Consider the following 19572-nt stretch of genomic DNA (forward strand, 5'->3'; position numbering starts at 1 on the left):
TCATTTAGATGGCTATTGGTAAATGTCTATGTGTAGAGGTAAGTTGATAATAAAATGGATATTGAGATATACAGTAAAACATTAATATTGTTTAATATGATTACAATTTAAAATAGTGTTTTCTGTTTTATTATATTAACAGATTTGTTTAATGTTTTTGAAATAAGTCTCACTGAGAAATACAGTAATGTTATTACAATTTAAAATAATGTTTTTCTATTTGAATATATTTTAAATGTAATTTATTCCTGTAATGGCAAATCTGAGTTCTCTGTTACTCCAGTCTTCAGTGTCACATGATATATCATTCTAATATGCTAATATGCAGATTTTACGATAAAAGCCATGATGATGACCTGTTCTCAACTGATTCACATTTAACTAAACTGAGAGAGATTGATAGAAACAGATCTGACTCTAGTGCCTCAATGGGATCGTCTCAAATGTCACACTTTAATTGGAAAACAAACCCACATGAACTGCCAAAATGTACATATAGGCATTCACACACAGGCTTTGGTCTATAACAGGATAGTAGCAGCATTCACAGACGTTTCCATGCATAAGTTTTATTTGATTCCTCGCCAAACATGTGATACTTTTATACAACGCTTGGACAAACACTCAAATGACGTTCTGTCTTCATTCATGACTTCACCAGTTCCTCCAATCAAATCATTAGCAGTATAATCAGCCCACTTACATCACTCATCCTGACAGTAACCCCCCTCCTCCTCAACACACAAACCGTATTCAAATGCATAGCGACGCTGTCATATACAGCAAGACGTGTATGTCACTCCTCATGTTTTGTTCATGACTCATGCATTGTATTTACAATAGTGAGTGAGTGCTTAACAATACATTTTTTCATCAGTCCTCATCTGACAAACATAGACCATGACTTTAGCTTTGCATGTGAGTATATGTGGAATCTCTAGTGTGACATACAATACAGTTCAAATGATTGGGGGCAGTAAGTTTTTTTTTTTTTTTTTTTTTTTTTGGTAAATTTTTTTTTTTTTATTCAACAAGGTTGCATAAAATTGATCAAAAGTAAAAGTAAGGACTTTTACATTATTACAAACAGTGTTGTCACGGTACCAAAATTTCAGTATTCGGTACCGATACCAGTGAAAATCCACGGTTCTCGGTACCGAAATACCGGGTCTTTTGACAAGACTAATTACAAAATATTTCAATTTTAAAAAAGAAAGTATTACAGTTTCCACAAAAATATGAATCAACAAAACCATTTTCAACACTGATAATAATAAGAAATGTTTTTATGAGAAGTAAATCAGCATATTAGAATCATTTCATGTGACACTTAAGACTGGAGTAATGGCTGCTGAACATTTTGCTTTGCGTCACAGGAATAAATAAATTGCTTAAAATTGGAAAGAGGTATTTTAAATTTTAATAATATTTCACAATATTACTCTTTTTACTGTTGATCGAATAAATGCAGCCTTTGGTGAGCATACGATGCAGCCTTAAAAAAATCTTGCCATCCCTAAATCTTTTAATGGTAGTGTACAGCATGTACTTGCTTATGTGACCAAGTAATTGGTCTAAATAAAGATAAATCAGACACTGTTTTGATGGTGACTTGATGCTGGACCAGCAGAAACTTCAGAAGCTACATTAATGGAATGACAAAACCTTTATGACTTTGTTTCGTCTGTGGAACATGGAGCATATTCAAACTCGGCACATGAAGACACCAATTTGACACCAGTAATGCCAAACACCACCGGTCTCATAAAACTGATCACAGCATGCCATATTTGAATATACGTGTGTATTCATTTCTGTTCCTCCAAACAACATCTATCATTAGGCTTCAGAAAACTTGGAATATGGCACATGAGCAGTTTGCACTAGTTTCATCATATACTTTTGTGGTACTTTTGTCCTCTTTGGAGCTTGGATCATTGCCTACCACAGCATGTTTTCATTGTAGGGTAAAGCATCAACATTCTGGTAAACTTCTTCATGTATGTTCCACATGCAGAAGAAAAGTTTGGAACAACGGGAGTAAATTTTTATTTTTGGGTGAACTGTTCCATAATGAGTCATGGTTTTATCGAACTCATTGTGGACCACATTCAGTGCAACACCAGAACTGTTAGACCACTAGGACCCCCAGTTATTATTTAGTCATCTAAGCATGCATTTCGCCAAATCACCCTAATTGTCACTTAAAGCTGGATAATGGCTCTGCCTTTAGGGGTTATAGGAGCTGGGGGTTTGCAGGACCATGATCCGACTCTGCTTTTAGGTAGTGTGCACTTAAATCACTTAAGTGTGCACTTAAATAATTGTGTGTTTCTATGAACTGAACGAGTGTAACTGCGGGGTGATGCGGATGCCCAGAGCAGCCGGTGAGCGCGCGCGGCTCTGCCTCCAAGAGTTTCCTGTGGCAGTTTATCATCCTTCTTTTTCCAGAGCAAGCAGAAAAAGTGAAGAAGTGAGCAAAGCATTAAGAAACTGGGGATCGTATGGTACAAGCCCACAGCCGTTAAAAAAAGAGCCGGCAACGCGAGCGTGGGACGTGATGAGTCACTCGCAAGGGGCTGTCGACCCGCTTTGATCAGCCCCGGTTGGGGTCTCGAGCTGTAAAATATTTGAAAAAGACGAATAGCCGGTGAGTCACGCTAACGGCGCTTGAGCTAAGTATGTTATATTGCTCAAAATATCCTGATAAATTCGATAAAAATGATCAAAGCGAATTGCAATATAACTTTAATAGCTGATATTTTAGTTTTTAGGTTTTTGTTTTACCGACATTTTTACAAGACAAGTCGCACATTCTTATTGAAAACGACGGCAGTTATTGTACGGATGTACTCTTGGAAAAGAGAATGGGGACAATTAGGAACAAAAATAAACAACATCAAAATGTAAATAGAAATAAATAAACAATGCATAATGCAACTTACGAAAAGTATAGCTTAAAAAAGTGAAACTAATGGACAAAGAACATTTTGTCTGCTTGTTAGTTTTTAATTAGTGAAAATTGGCACAAAGAAATGTCGACAATGCAAACAAAAGCTACGCGCGGGGAGGCAAAAGAGGCAAGGATCTCGTGACGTCGGGAAGACTCACACACACACACACACACTCCTCTCTCTTTCGCTCAGTGTAAATACCATCTCCACCAGATGAGCGCGGACGCACTGAATGCTTCTGTATAACATCACAGAAGCCTTCAGTATCTTTACTGACTGATACAAGCGTTTCTGTTTGTTTTATGTGATATTATTCTTGGATTTCAGCACTCCATTATCCTTCGCGACCGGTTCTGCTACCCCAAAACTACCGAAGAGGAAGGTCTTCCCAACACCCCTCCAACCCTAAACCTCACCTCTGGATATGACAAAGATTCCTGGAGACAGTTCCTGAGCGGAAAACATATCACAGAAGACCCACATATTGTAAAAGGCTCGACTGTGCCGCGCGAGGGGCGGAATGGCGTTGTGGAAAGGACTCTTTAAGATTCTTGTATGTGCACCCTGGTTGCGATAAAGAGAAAAGAGCCACACCAAGACCTTCTGCAGAAGCACAAAGGATAATACACGCAGACAACGGGGGGCATTTTCGTCGTCAGACCGCGTTAAGATGCGCTGTTTTTCAGCACGCGAGCGGGCGCATGCCATGCTGTAGCGCTGCGTAGCCAAATGGCACGAGCCAGCGCGACCGAATCGCTTTGACGTTCGCGGAGGACAAGACGTATGATGATGAGCGCAATATAACTTTAATAGCTGATATTTGAGTTTTTAGGTTTTTGTTTTACCGACATTTTTACAAGACAAGTCGCACATTCTTATTGAAAACGACGGCAGTTATTGTACGGATGTTGTACTCTTGGAAAAGAGAATGGGGACAATTAGGAACAAAAATAAACAACATCAAAATGTAAATAGAAATAAATAAACAATGCATAATGCAACTTACGAAAAGTATAGCTTAAAAAAGTGAAACTAATGGACAAAGAACATTTTGTCTGCTTGTTAGTTTTTAATTAGTGAAAATTGGCACAAAGAAATGTCGACAATGCAAACAAAAGCTACGCGCGGGGAGGCAAAAGAGGCAAGGATCTCGTGACGTCGGGAAGACTCACACACACACACACACACTCCTCTCTCTTTCGCTCAGTGTAAATACCATCTCCACCAGATGAGCGCGGACGCACTGAATGCTTCTGTATAACATCACAGAAGCCTTCAGTATCTTTACTGACTGATACAAGCGTTTCTGTTTGTTTTATGTGATATTATTCTTGGATTTCAGCACTCCATTATCCTTCGCGACCGGTTCTGCTACCCCAAAACTACCGAAGAGGAAGGTCTTCCCAACACCCCTCCAACCCTAAACCTCACCTCTGGATATGACAAAGATTCCTGGAGACAGTTCCTGAGCGGAAAACATATCACAGAAGACCCACATATTGTAAAAGGCTCGACTGTGCCGCGCGAGGGGCGGAATGGCGTTGTGGAAAGGACTCTTTAAGATTCTTGTATGTGCACCCTGGTTGCGATAAAGAGAAAAGAGCCACACCAAGACCTTCTGCAGAAGCACAAAGGATAATACACGCAGACAACGGGGGGCATTTTCGTCGTCAGACCGCGTTAAGATGCGCTGTTTTTCAGCACGCGAGCGGGCGCATGCCATGCTGTAGCGCTGCGTAGCCAAATGGCACGAGCCAGCGCGACCGAATCGCTTTGACGTTCGCGGAGGACAAGACGTATGATGATGAGCGGCAGCTGCCGTGGGACCAGTCTGCTTGTCCCGATGCGTTCTCCACTCTCTGTCCGGTTCGCCTTCACTCTTCCTCGCACACACCTGCACGTCTTCGCTGTCTCTGTTCTGGGAACGCACGTAGGTAAATAGAACCGCGTCAGGCGTGGGAACAATGGAGTTGTCTGAGGTTCGCTGTTCCAGCGCCAGCGAGGAGCTGTACACCATCAACAAAACCCCCAGCAACAACGGGAACCGACCGAAGCGCCTGCTGTGGCAGAATGCCGTGCGACACATCACCGAGCAGCGATTCATTCACGAGCACAGCCCGAAACCCGTCTCACCGGACGAGCCTCACGCGGAGGGCTCGCGCAAACAATCCGCCGGCAGGACGTCGGTGAGCGACCGGCAAAACAACGGCGGCACTAAAGTCTTCCCCGAGCGCTCGAGCAGCGACCTGGGTTTCCTGCAGATCGACTGCGCGCCCAGCAACTCCGACTTCTTCCTGAGCTGGGGCTACACGTACCGCGGGGTCATCTTCCCCACGCTGCGCTACGCCTTCAAGTCCAGGGACCTCGAGCGCCTGTACCAGCGCTACTTCCTGGGCCAGCGACGGAAGTCGGTGGTGGTCATGAACATTCTGGACGTGGTGACCAAGCTAACCCTGCTCGTGCTGCACCTGACCCTGGCGTCCACTCCGATGGACCCGATCAAAGGAATGCTGCTCGGCTTCTTCACGGGCATCGAGGTGGTCATCTGCGCTCTGGTGGTGGTGCGCAAGGACACGAGCTCGCACGGATACCTGCAGTACAGCGGTGTGGTGACCTGGGTCGCCATGGCCACACAGATCCTCGCGACGGGACTGGGCTACGGCTTGCTCGGGGATGGGATAGGGTACGTGCTCTTCACGCTCTTTGCCACCTACAGCATGCTGCCGCTGCCTCTCACCTGGGCCATCGTGGCGGGACTGCTGACCTCCGCGCTGCACATCGCGATCCAGCTGCTGGTGCCCCCTCGAGCGCAGAGCTCCACGAATCAGGTGAGACAGAGAAATGTGCAATATTACATCATGCCGAGTTTGGATGCATTTATGCGGGTGCAACACTGGATGTTTTCAGTGCTCGAGGCATTTAACCAAATTGCTGTCCATCCAATGTGGTGCTGAAAGTGACATTTTAAGGTCGTTCGTCGCAGACTGCGTCGTACTGTTCTGTCTGATATTGATGGCTTGCTTTTGCGGTCCAATTTTTATAGAGGTCAATAAAGGTCAAGAAGAGCTCCTAAATGCGCCAAAGCAGTCATATTAGAGCACTGTGGTCAGTTACACATTTCAATAACATCTGAGGTGAGCTTGAGCATTGTGAGCTTTCCCAATATATTTATAAAGACATATTGCAAAAAAAAATTGTGTATATTTACGAAAACAAAAACAAAAAAAAAATATATATATATATAAGATAATTCAAGGGATTATTCACCCAAAATGAAAATGCTGCCATCATTTACTGTATGACTATCTTTTGTGTAACACAAAAGAAGATATTTCGAAAAATGTAGGGGGTTTGTTGTCCATATGAAAGTCAATGGGGTTTAAAGTTGTTGGACACCAGTGTTCAAAATATCTTCTTTTGTGTTCCACAGAAGAAGAGTCATACAGGTTTTGAACATGATTTTAATTTTTAGGTCAACTATCACTTATAAATTGCATTTAATTGGATTGAAGCGGTTGCATACATGTCTGTATACAGTCCAACAAAGCCTCTTTTTCTCTCTGTCAGACGCTGAAAGATTCTAAATGACAAGATGACCTGAGGTGATGCTACTCAACGTGATCATATCACATTTAAATTGAGTCATAGTGGCACTACAGTTATTTTGTGGCGTTCACCTGCACACACAGTAAAAACACAAACAAGTAAATGTACTGGACACAAAAACAAGCGCACAGGCACACGCAACAGTGAAGAGGCAGGAAGCTGTGTGAGTTAATTATAGTGTGCAATGATTATTCACTGTGATCACAGCAAAGAGAGGCAGACAGACAGAGTTGTTTGGTGTCCTTTCACACACAGATTCAGGCCAGATCCAGATGTCTATATGCAGATTCAGGTCAAAATAGTCAAACTCAGCCAAGCAGACCCAAAAATGTGTGTGTTGAATTTGTCGAAGTGGTCGAAGATGCTGTGAGGTAGACTGTAAAAATAGCAAGCGTGGGAGGGAGATATGGAGAAGGGCTCTCTGACTCACATGCTTGTCTGCCAGCATCACTTCGTCTCCCATCTCTGTTTCCCTCTCCTTCGCTTATACTGTAGGACACACTCACACACTTCCTCAGACCTGACCACACACCTGCTTCGGTGTTTAGCGCTACGTATGTAGAATGTCATCAGTGACTGGGTAAGATGGACGTCAGTTTGTATGCGGTTGCTTTCTTGTTCTCTCTCTGGGTTTATGGAAACTCCTGCAGGGTCTCCATCAATCATTTATAAGACACTTCACAAACTCCACCAGACTAGTGTGAGAGTGTTGTGTGCAGCTGGAAGGATTGTCGATAGACAAAGTGCAGGGTGATGATGTGGGTCAGAAGAGTAATTTCCTGCTTTCAGTACGAGAGGTTGGGAGTTCAAATCTTGACTGGCAATAGATGCACCCACACATACATATATATCTCATCTCAGTAAGATTTTTTTAAATGTTTTTTTTTTGTGCTCACTGCAAGGCGGCATTTGATCAAAAATACAGTAAAACAGTGATGTTGTGAAATATTGTTACAATTTAAAATTACAGTTTTTTTATTTGAATATATTTTAAATTGTATATTATTCCTGTGATTGTAAAGCTGATTTTTGAGTTCATCAAAGTATTTTTCTGATTTTATTCTAGTCTTTAGTGTCACATGATCCTTCAGAAATCATTCCAAGAATGTTTCTCAAGAAACTTTCTTATTATTATCAATGTTGAAAACATCTGCTTAATATTTTTGTGGAAACTGTGATACTTTTTTTAAAGAAGCATTTATTTGAAATACAATTTTTTTTGTAACATTATAAATGTCTTTACTGTCATTTTTGTTCAATTTAATGCATCCTTGCTCAAATTGACAGTATATTGTTAATTTAATGAAGTTCACCAGTAGTTATTCTGCTAGAACATGTGTGAATTTGAGGGGAGCTGACTTCATACATCCACTAAAAATGCCCTTGAGAGCAATTGGTTAAAAATAATTAAAAACATCTCAGAAAAGTGACGTTAGTTCAGAGAAAGCTCCAGCATCATTTGTTTGCAGATATGACTTGGTTTAATATTTTGTATCTAATGCAATGAAATGCAGACTTTTTTAAGTGTGACATATGGGTCCAAAATTTATATGCAAATACTTTTTGACATAACTATGTAAGTAAAGGTACCATCTTTTGGTGCATTTTGTTTTGTGGAACAGAAAGTAACAGAGAAGTAGAGCACTGTTTGTGGGGGCAGACCTCTGTGCCAAACATTGCTGGCCTACATATGCCATGGTCTGCCATTTGACTTGAAGGAAAGATGGCACTTAATATAACAAAGTTTAGTTTAAGACAACTATCTTCCGACAACTTGCTGCAGCTGCTGATTTCAGCAAACATGTAGAGAGATCACAGATTTTGAGGCTGAATTCAGTGCAAATTAAAAAGAAAAATTATAAATAAAATAAATGGGGTCTAGCAAAGCCTATGACACAATATCCAGTTACTTGCAGAAACCTTACTTTATGTGTAGAGCAGGCACACACAGAACACATTTATGGACCTTTTTGCTCGTGGAGATTTTCACACATGCACAGAGATCAATAACAGCAGGCTGCCTGGTCAGTTAAATGTTTTTATGTCTGAGTGATTAATAATGTATTTTTCAATCTAGTACTTGATCGCTGACACTGTAGACGGTCCTGCCGTGTAATCAAAACCTTCAGAACAATCAGTTGCTGTTATCAATGATAGTGTAAAGTTGTCCTGAGATTAGTATTACAGTGTAGAGGGCAACATGGACATGATTAGTAGGTAACGGTCCAATGCATCAGGTTTGATTAGGGAAAACAGACTGTTTCACATCAAAATAAATATGGCATCTACTCTGACAAAAGTTTTGCAAGGCACAAGAAGGCAGGACAATTACAGTCATTAAAAATAGATTTAGATTAACCCTGACCACATCAGTGAAAAGTGTTGGGAATGAAATATGTAAAAGTGCTCTAGGTAAGCAGTTATAGGTACAACGATTCTTTTGTATCACACTTAAAGGTCTCGGCTGTCAGAGTAAGAGGTTGTGGGGTTTAAAGGAATAGTTCATCCAAAAATGAAAATTGGCTATAAGTTTACTCACACTCACCTTGCATCTAAGATGAGTTTGCTTCTTCATCAGAACAGATTTGGAGAAATTTAGCATTACATCACTTGCTCACCAATGGATGCTCTGCAGTGAATGGGTGCTGTCAGAATGAGAGTCCAAACAACTGATAAAAACATGATTCCAGTATATTAATTAATGTCTTATGAAACAAAAAGATGTGTGTTTGTAATAAATAAATCCATTATTAAGACATTTTTAACTTACAATCATTAATTGTAAAAATATGAAATCCATAATTCATTATATTCATAATATTGCTTTTTCCAGTTAAAATGTCATCTCATCTGTATCAGGAGAGAAATATGTACAGATAAAGCACTGTTTACAAGTGGAAACAGTCCAAAACAGTTCTAAACAAGTGTGTCAGTGGATTTTGATGTGAGATGACAACAGGGGCTGGACTGAAGGATGCAATATTATGGATTATGGACTCGTATTTTGTCTAGAAGTGAAAGTTTAAAGTTAAAATGCCTTGATGCATTTGTTTCTTACAAACACACAGCTTATCACTTAAGGCGTTAATTGATGGACTGGAGTCGTGTGGATTACTTATGGATTATTGTAATGTTTTTATCAGCTGTTTGGACTCTCATTCTGACGGCACCCATTCACTGCAGAGGATCCATTGGTGAGCAAGTGATGTAATGGTAAATTTCTCCAAATCTGTTCCGATGAAGAAACAAACTGATCTACATCTTGGCTGGCCTGAGGGTGAGCAAACTTTCAGCAATTTTTCCTTTTTGGGTGAACTGTTCCTTTAATATCATAGCTGCCAAGAGGTACAGCAAGCAACACTGAAAATACAGTTATTCCCACAGTGCATCTGCTATAGCTAATATGCTCCATGGAGACTGGCTGCAGTAGCAGTACATCACTTAAAAAAAAAAAAAAAGTCAAATTTCAAAGTTAATCAATTTGGCATTATAATGTTTCTGCTCACCAGCTGAATTATCAGTGGACAGCAGCCCATCTATGGAAAAATCTCAGAGGCAGCATTTTACAACTGTAATCAACCCCAGTAATTAAATGAAGTGTTAATTAAATCTCAGTTCGGCTCCTCAGCGTGGTGAAGACTCTCTGGCTGGAGCACAATGTTGATATTAACAGTTTCATTAGATCTGTTGGTCTACGAGCCACTATGCAGTAGTTATTTTGATTTTTTTTTTATAATTTGCTGCAGTCAATGGGAGTCAATCACTCTTAACGATTTCTGCTGCATGCTGATGGATATCACTGTACTTTGCTGAGATAATTATGGTGTTAAAGACTATAGTTGAAGTGCACTGTGTTTGTGTGTGCATGTCTGGTTTGAAGTATTAATTTAGAAGTCAGTGATATAACTGTACAGTCAGATTTGTTGTGTTAATTCTCCTGCTGTGTTTAGCTGATGGACACACACACACTGTATGAAATGTACACACTCAAAAATATTTTTTGATGCTGATCACTTTATTTAAACAATTCATTTTGATTTAACACCATGTATCAGGTTTGTCATTCAAACATGACTGCATCTTGTTAAACTGACTTGAAATGGTTGCTGTTTGGCTTAACTCGATGTTTTCATTTTGAAAGAACATGTTTCAATCAAGTACCTCAAAATAAGTTTTACACTTCCCATCATGCTTTGCACAGGACTGGATATGGGGAGAGAAAATGTTGAAATAAAGTGTTATTTTATGCATTTTTTAGTAAACTGTGATAATAGGGAGACTTTTTCATGTCTAATGCTCTATTATGTTGGCATTTTAAAAGACTTTCTATTGGTGTATTTTGTGTGTCCATTGGTGAAGTGTGGAGCATGTGGTTGGGTTGAGGACCTGCTTAAAAAAAGTCTTAAATTACTTTAATTTAAAAAAGCGACTCCAATGTGTCAGGGATTTGGATTTTTGGCCAGCTGTGTTTTTTCTTTTTGTGTGTCTGTGTTTGTGAGTTGGTGTATCCCGGGGTGTGGCTATGCTCTCCTCTCTGTGGCTGACGAGGGGTTACTGGTGAGCCAAACTACCTCTTCCTCTGTGTCTCCTTGTCGTCTACAATTACAAGCAAGTTTGTGTATTAACCAGCAGTCTCTCTCTTTGTTAGCTCTGGTGGATTCTGGGGCCGATGACAGTTTCCTTGATGCAAAGTTGGCTTCCCAGGCAGGAATTCACACAGTGCCATTGGACTCACCCATTTCAGTTAATGGCTTAGATGGAAAATTCCTGGCACAAATCACTCATTGTACGGTTCCTCTGCTTCTGGTTCTCTCTGGTAATCATCGTGAGTACATTCAGCTGAACATTATTTCCTCTCCAACTTCTCCTCTGGTTTTAGGACACACATGGTTGAGACTTCATAATCCACATATTGACTGGTCTTCAGGCAAGGTGATGAATTGAAGTTTACCTTGCCATTCCTCCTGTCTACAGTCTGCCCTTCCACCAGCTGAGGCTGCTGTAGCCATTTCCATCCCAGAACCTCCTGATCTGTCTAGTATTCCTTCTGAATACCATGATCTTGGTGCTGTCTTCAGTAAGGATCAGGCCCAGACCTTGCCACCCCACCGGCCCTATGACTGCTCAATAGATCTGCTTCCTGGAGCTCCTCTGCCTACTAGTAGACTGTACAACCTCTCTCGACCTGAGAGGGAGGCTATGGAGAAATACATTCATGATTCCCTTGCTGCTGGTCTAATTCGGTCCTCCTCCTCTCCCCTTGGGGCTGGTTTTTTCTTTGTGGCAAAGAAAGATCACACTCTACGTCCTTGTATCGATTTCCGTGGTCTCAATAACATAACTATTAAGAACAAATATCCCTTACCTCTTATCAACTCCGCATTCGATCTCCTTCATGGAGCCACAGTTTTCACTAAGCTGGACTTGCGAAATGCTTACCATCTGGTCAGAATAAAAGAAGGGGATGAATGGAAGACCGCTTTTAACATGCCCCTTGGACACTTTGAATATCTGGTGATGCCCTTTGGACTTACAAATGCTCCAGCAGTGTTCCAAGCTCTGGTCAATGATGTCCTCAGGGACTTTCTCAACCGCTTCATATTTGTATATCTGGATGACATTTTAATCTTCTCCCACACCATCTCTGAACATATCAGCCACGTTCGTCTAGTTCTGCAGAGGCTTCTCGAAAACAAACTGTTTGTAAAAGCAGAGAAGTGTGAATTTCATGTCAGTTCTGTCAACTTCTTGGGATACGTGATTGAGCGCGGGCAGGTGAAGACTGATCCAGAGAAGATCCGGGCAGTGACAGAATGGCCAAAACCTACCACCCGTAAACAGCTGCAACGATTTTTGGGCTTTGCCCATTTTTATCGCCGTTTTATTAGGGATTATAGCCGTGTGGCAGCTCCTCTCACCAGCCTCACTTCTTCCTCTATCCCTTTTAGGTGGACTCAGGAGGCTAATCAGGCCTTTGTCAAACTGAAAGAACGATTCACCTCAGCTCCTGTGCTTATTCAGCCAGATCCATCTCGGCAGTTCATCGTGGAAGTGGATGCCTCTGATTCTGGTATAGGAGCTATTTTGTCCCAACGTTTTGCTACAGATCAGAAGCTTCATCCTTGTGCCTTTTTTTTCTCGTCGCTTGAGCACTGCTGAACGTAATTATGATGTAGGGAACCGGGAACTATTGGCAGTGAAGTTAGCCTTGGAACACTGGAGACATTGGCTTGAGGGAAGTGAACAACCATTTTTTGGTATGGACTGACCATAAAAACCTAGCCTACATACAAACTGCTAAGCATCTAAATCCTAGACAAGCACGTTGGGCCCTGTTTTTTGGTCACTTCAATTTTACCCTCACTTACCGCCCTGCCTCAAAGAATGTTAAACCAGATGCACTTTCACGACAATTTACTCCAGAAGAGGACCCGCAAAGCCCTGAAACCATTCTCCCTCCTTCCTGTGTGGTTGGGGCCATCACGTGGGAAATTGAGTCAGTTATTCGGGAGGCTCAACGCACCCAACCCGATCCAGGCAATGGGCCTCCTGGACGTTTGTTTGTTCCCAATGCGGTTCGTTCCCGGGTCCTCCAGTGGGCCCATGCATCCCGGTTTGCCTGCCACCCTGGTTCTAGTCGCACTGTTAACCTCCTTAAACGACATTTTTGGTGGGGCACTATGGATAAGGATACTCGAGAATTTGTCAATGGCTGCTCTGTGTGTGCACGTGGGAAAACTTCACACCTACCCCCGGCAGGGTTGCTTCGTCCTTTACCTATTCCCAGATGGCCCTGGTCACACATTGCTCTTGATTTCATTACTGGACTGCCTATCTCACAAGGCAACAACACTATCCTTACTATTGTGGACCATTTTCTAAAGCAGTGCATTTTGTGGCTCTCCCTAAATTGCCCACAGCTCAAGAGACCACTGATCTCCTTGTCCAGCATGTTTTCCGTCTTCATGGCATCCCTCTAGATATTGTCTCAGACCGTGGGCCCCAATTTACATCTCAGGTTTGGAAAGCCTTCTGCCATGCGCTTGGTGCTACTGTAAGTTTGTCTTCTGGCTTTCATCCTCAGTCTAATGGGCAAGCAGAGCGGGCTAACCAGGAGTTGGAAGCAGCATTACGGTGTGTGGCTATAAATAATCCTTTGTCTTGGAGTACCCACCTCACTTGGATTGAATATGCTCACAATTCCCTGTCCAGCTCAGCTACTGGTATTTCTCCATTTGAGTGTTCTTTGGGATATTTGCCTCCTTTGTTTCCAGTACAGGAGAATGAAATTGCTGTTCCATCAGTTCAAGTCCATATCCGTCGCTGCCGTAAGATCTGGAGGGAAGATCTGAACGGTCTGCTCTGCTCCGTTCAGCTGATCGTAATCGCCACCTTGCAGACCGTCATCGAACCCCCGCACCCATTTATCAACCAGGTCAGAAAGTTTGGCTTGCTTCTAAAAACATTCCTTTAAAGACCGATTCTAAGAAACTCTCTCCTCGCTACCTTGGACCTTTTGAAATTGAGAGAGTCATCAACCCCTCTGTTGTCAGACTCAAACTGCCTAGAGCCATGAGAATTGAGAGTGCTAGCGCATGATGTACACAGTACCATCCTTAAACTGCTAACAACTAACATCATATGTGTAAAGAAAAGTTATATCTTACTTGCTAATGTTTTTATAACACTTTGGGTGAACTTGCATGGACAGTGGTTCTATATGATGTAAACATATTATCTCTACTCAGATATTTCATGTAGGATGAACTAAAGCAAACTGAGTAAACTCAACTAAAATTAGACATGTCATGATAACTTGATTTATTCATGTCCAAATAACATGGTACAAACACGTGGAACCACTGTCCATGATTGAATCATGTTCAGCCAAAGAGTCATTTTTTTTTGAGTGCAGTGGCCCCAAAACATATTTTAATATTTAAGCTGCACATAGAAATTAATGAATATAATTTTGATAGATAAAATACCAATTCAAATGTCATTCATTTTAAATAAAGTTAGCAGAAGCACAATTTTCTATAGAAACCTGTTCTTGTACTTTCGCCTTTATATCTCACAATTGGGACTGTTTCTCATAATTGCAACTTTACATCTCACATTTGGGATTTTATATCTTACAATTGGGACTTTTGTTCTCATAATTGCACCTTTATATTTCACAGTTGCAATTCCATATCTCACATTAGGGAGTATTTCTTATAATTGTTACTCTGTGTCTCACAGTTGGGACTAGTTCTCATAATTGAGCCTTATGTCTTATTTTGATCTTATTTCTCATAACTGCAACTTTAAACCTCACAAAAAAAGTTTATTTTAAACTTTCTCACAGTTACCTATTTTATTCCTATAGGCAGAAACAGGACTCCATACTTTTTATGCAAAGCATTTCACAGACATTTCTTATTTTTAAAAATATATTTTTTATCTTTTAATATAAGATAATAAGATATTAATATTAAGATAAGATATTTTTTTCTCCAAATTTTATGACTCTTTCTGTTTGTTTAATATTAGTGGATCATGGCCATAATTACTTTGATGAACTACACCTGTGGTTATCATACTAGTACACCTGTGGGGAACTGACTTAAAAGGTATTAAAACGACATTGGGAAAATTACCTTTACTGTAGATAAATGTAAAGCTAGAAAGAGTAACTGACCATCTGTTGTTTATTTCCTATGGTTAAGAGTAATGTTCTAAGAAACACACAAAGACTCATCTTCATTAGTCTGTAGGCTGTTCATGTTTTCATATGTGGAGAGGGATTTGTGTGATGTGAGATGATGTTTTTTAAGGTCAGTGATTTGAATAGGAATAGTCTGAAATAATGAGTTTTCCTATTAGGACTGTCCACATCACTGACCTCTCTGTGTGTGTTATTGTATATTATTACGCACACACATTGCTAAAGTGAATGTTGGTGTTGTTTATGTGTTTGCAAATATAATTTACAATTACAAGCAGCAACGATTAATATTATTAAAAGTAATATTTTAGTGAATTTGCATGCTAGCTTGATTCTTGAATGTTGTTTACTACATTAATTCTGCTGTGTGTGTGTGTACTGGAGGGATTGTATTAATTAGGGCCTCTATCTGAAATGGCAGCCTTTTGATGCCCCCGCGGGACAAAAAAAACTGAAGTAATTGAAACTGTAAAGGATGAGGGGCTCGTTAATCAGTCAGAAAATGTATATTCCCATGAGGGATGTCTAAACCGACTCGCACACATACACACACACACAAATGCCTATGAGGCTTTTGTAGTAATAGGTGCGGAGACATGCTTAAACATGTTTGTGCAGTGATTGTTTTAGAGTGTTAATGATTGCAGGTGGTTACATCATACTCTCTGGAGATTTCAGACATGTTTGGTAAAGCGTGTGTATTTTTGGATTCCTCTGAGAGGCATGACAGTATATGTTCCAAATGCAGTAAACTAACAGTGTTTGTTCCCATGTCTAAATATAAATATGCACCTCTGTGTGTACTTATTTGCTATGCCTCAGTGGCTATTTTACTGGACAGACAGAAAGTGTGTCTTATGGTGTGGGTGTCTGTTTTGTTGTATATAGTCTTGGTATAAAATCGAAGCTGTCTAATTATACACTAATTGTACAGTGCCTTGTAAAAACAATAGACCCACTATTTCATTTCAGCCAGCCAATCATACTGGAGGTTACAATTTTGGCTTTATTTGTGGTGGCCCAACTGAAGTAAACAAAAATTGATAAATCTGACAAATTTCAAACTTATCACTGGTAGAAACTGGTAGAATGCATTTGTTCTGATTGTTCTGAGTTGTCAGTCTTTTGTGACAATGTGTCTACATTTATTAGAAAGTCAGTATATTTGATATCTTATTGATTGCAGAGGGCTAAGTGGTTCAATCCAGATTCAGTAACTTAAGCTAACATGTGTTTATCAATTTGGCATCAATCCCCAATTTTCTCTGACCTCTGCAACTCCCCCTCCCCCACAGTGGGTGGGCCAGATGGGTCCTTTATTTTTTTGCACATTTTCTTCTGGGCTTTGGTAAGCCAATCAGAAAATGGAAACTAATTGGAAATGCATGGTAGGAGAACAGCTAAGCTGTTGCCTAAAGGCTAATTCATTTTATTTTCAAGCTAAAACATGCAAATCACTGGAAGTAAGTGACAAGTTTGTAAATGTGATTTTGTGTGTTCAGTTCTAATGTACTTGTGCATAAGATACGCAAGGAAGCCAGAAACCAGCAAAATAAAATCAGTATGGTTTTATCTTTATATTAAGGCAAAATATTTTGACAGATTTATCATAAAATCACAGTGTGTATGAATTTTAATCAGTGAATTTATGAGTTTAAACAGTGATTAAATAATTGGACCTGAAAGGCGAACAAAAAAGACCACAGTTTCTTAAAAATCTCTTTACTTTTGCTTTTAAATGAGTACATTTAAAATAATAGTATGCTTATTTACTCTAAAATATTTTACTCTGCGTCCAGTATATGACTGACATTTATTAATTTCACATTAATGTGCATTTATGTGTGTCTGTGTGTAAAATTGGAAGAAAGATGACATTTAGCTTCTATCTCCTAGGGAATAGTATTGCATTTAAATTAAAATAAGCATTTAAGTATTTTATCTCTTGTATGCTTATGCTCAGGGTCTGAAATTTACACTTGCCAAGTGCCAAATGCAAGGGAAAAATAAAACTTGCTTGGCAGTGGCTGGTATCTGCTACTGTGCTATACTTTAGTAAAAAATGCAAAATACTGTCACTCACCATTGGCACATGTAACAAAATATTAATTTTGGACACTGTTTATGCTGTTTTTGTGTTTGTTTCCAGTGTAAAATTCCACATACTGTTATATACAGCTGATAAATGGTTGTAGTTCATTTGTATCTAGAATAGTTTCACCTGTCCTGCAGTTTAGTACACTAATTGCTTAAGGTTGGTAAAATTCTCTGTTTTTTCTTCTCTTTCTCTTCAGCTGTTAGCTCAGGTGCTGCTGTTCTTATGTATAAACACTGCAGGGATGTTTATCAGCTACCTGTCAGACCGCGCCCAACGACAGGCCTTTCTGGAGACACGCAGGTGCATCGAGGCACGTCTCCGCCTGGAGACCGAGAACCAGCGACAGGTTAGTGTTCGCAAACTTTAAAAGTTTCCTTCACACACACTCACGTGACATATGTAAATGTGTTTGTGAGCAGAGTGCTTTTGGATGTTTCCAGGAAGTGTACAGTATGTATAATGTATGTGTGCGAAACAAAACAACTACTTCATTAAATTGCGTATACTTTCTAGCAAAATACCATAGTTTATAGACGTGTGTGTGTGTGTGTGTGTGTGTGTATATTTGAAAATTTTGGTAAGCAATTTACAGAAATGTTTATTCTACTGGCAGCTTTGTCAGTGAATAGTAAATCATTTCTTTTTTCAAATTTGAGTAGATGTTGTATACGTTTTCTTATCAAAACATTGGTATGATTTTTTCATGTTTTTGAAACAAGTCTTTTATGCTCAACAAGGCTTCATTTATTTGATCACAAATACAGAAAAGAACAGTAATATTGTGAAATATAATTTCAAAATAAATGAAATATAATTTAAAATAACTGTTCTCTATTTGAATATATTTTAAAGGGGACATCAGATGCTCATTTTCCACAAGTTGGTATGATTCTTTAGGGCCTTCATGAAATGTCTGTAACATACTTTGGTTAAAATTCCTCAACGGTCGTGTAAAACAACACCCTTCTTACCTTGTCAAAAACAGCTGTTCACAGCAACCCGTTTCAATGCAAGTCTCTAAATGATAATGAGCTACTGCTCACCCCACCCCTCTCTTCCATGGTGGTCTCATTTACATTCACATAGAAACTGGCTGCGTGTTTTCTTTTCAGCTTTTGTGAGCTGGCAGACATGCCAGAAACCTAACTAAACCTAAAACTAAAAATTTCATACAATGTCCCCTTTAAAATGTCATTTATTTCTGTGATGGCATAGCTGAATTTCAGTTAGCTGAATCCAGTCTTCAGTGTCACATGATCCTCGTTGATAATAACATTTCTTATTATTATCAATGTAAAAACAGCACTGTACTATCAACGTACTTGATATTTTTTTATCAAAAATGTGATAAAAAAACATTTCAGGATTCTTTGATGAATATAAAGTTCAAAAGAGCACAATTTATTTGAAATAGAAATAGTTTATAACTTTACAAATGTATTTACCGTCACTTATGATCAATTTAATACATACTTGCTGAATAAAAATATTCAGTTCCTTCCCAAAAAAAAAAATCTTACTGACCCCCCAACCTTTTAAAAGTGTGTGCACATTCATGCTCACGCGTAACCTTGCTATATCACACTCCTTTATCAGCAATGAGCCACAGTGGGTGAGAGTAATTGATTTAAAGATGAGAACAGCATCTCATAGGGACAGAAAGCTAGTGTAGAAAGGTTCCGAGACTCCTTAGGGAATCTCTCTCTCCATCTCTTTCTCTGAGAGCACTCCGGCTGTTTGCTGAAGTGGGTTTTATTTGCCAGTCAAGTGGAGCCCATGCTGGTACCACTGTGTGTGTGTGTGTGTGCTTGCATTTCCTCTTCCTTTGTATGTCCATCTATCCAAATTTCCTGTGCTTTTAGCCCAGCCAGTGGTGAGATTACAAACCTCTGGCTTGTTGAATTCATATTTGCAGTACCAGCTCTTTATCCATGCAGCGTCACAAAGGTGAATTACAGCTGAGGTGTGTAATTTTTTTCAATTTGAAAATACTTTCTCCTACCTCAGCCAACCTAATATGGAGAGGCAGCTGTTAGTTATATTCCTCCCAAAAAGTGTAAACGCTATTGCTGTTTGTTTATGCATCTGACCAGCCCAACACCACAATATTGGCTCAACCAATGGCGTGGTTTTGGGCTCCAACCAATAGATGACTGGGAACTGTTTGCAAATCTGTTTGAAAAATATGATTAATTTTGCAATTA

The 19572-nt window shown here is 39.9% G+C and overlaps 1 protein-coding gene across 1 annotated transcript in view; it reads left to right on the forward strand.

The window, feature by feature from the left end:
• The first annotated feature begins 4166 nt into the window (after positions 1 to 4166).
• The window catches only part of LOC107663336 (adenylate cyclase type 8-like), a 63735-nt gene continuing 48329 nt past the window's right edge, over positions 4167 to 19572 (forward strand). The window contains exons 1-2 of the mRNA XM_016453543.1: positions 4167 to 5782; positions 17565 to 17714. Coding sequence (XP_016309029.1) covers positions 4919 to 5782; positions 17565 to 17714 — 1014 coding nt within the window. The 5' untranslated portion in view covers positions 4167 to 4918. The remainder of the gene's footprint in view (positions 5783 to 17564; positions 17715 to 19572) is intronic.

The sequence above is a fragment of the Sinocyclocheilus anshuiensis genome, unplaced genomic scaffold (assembly GCF_001515605.1).
Source record: "Sinocyclocheilus anshuiensis isolate Anshui unplaced genomic scaffold, SAMN03320099.WGS_v1.1 scaffold2060, whole genome shotgun sequence".
Classification (NCBI taxonomy): Eukaryota; Metazoa; Chordata; class Actinopteri; order Cypriniformes; family Cyprinidae; genus Sinocyclocheilus; species Sinocyclocheilus anshuiensis.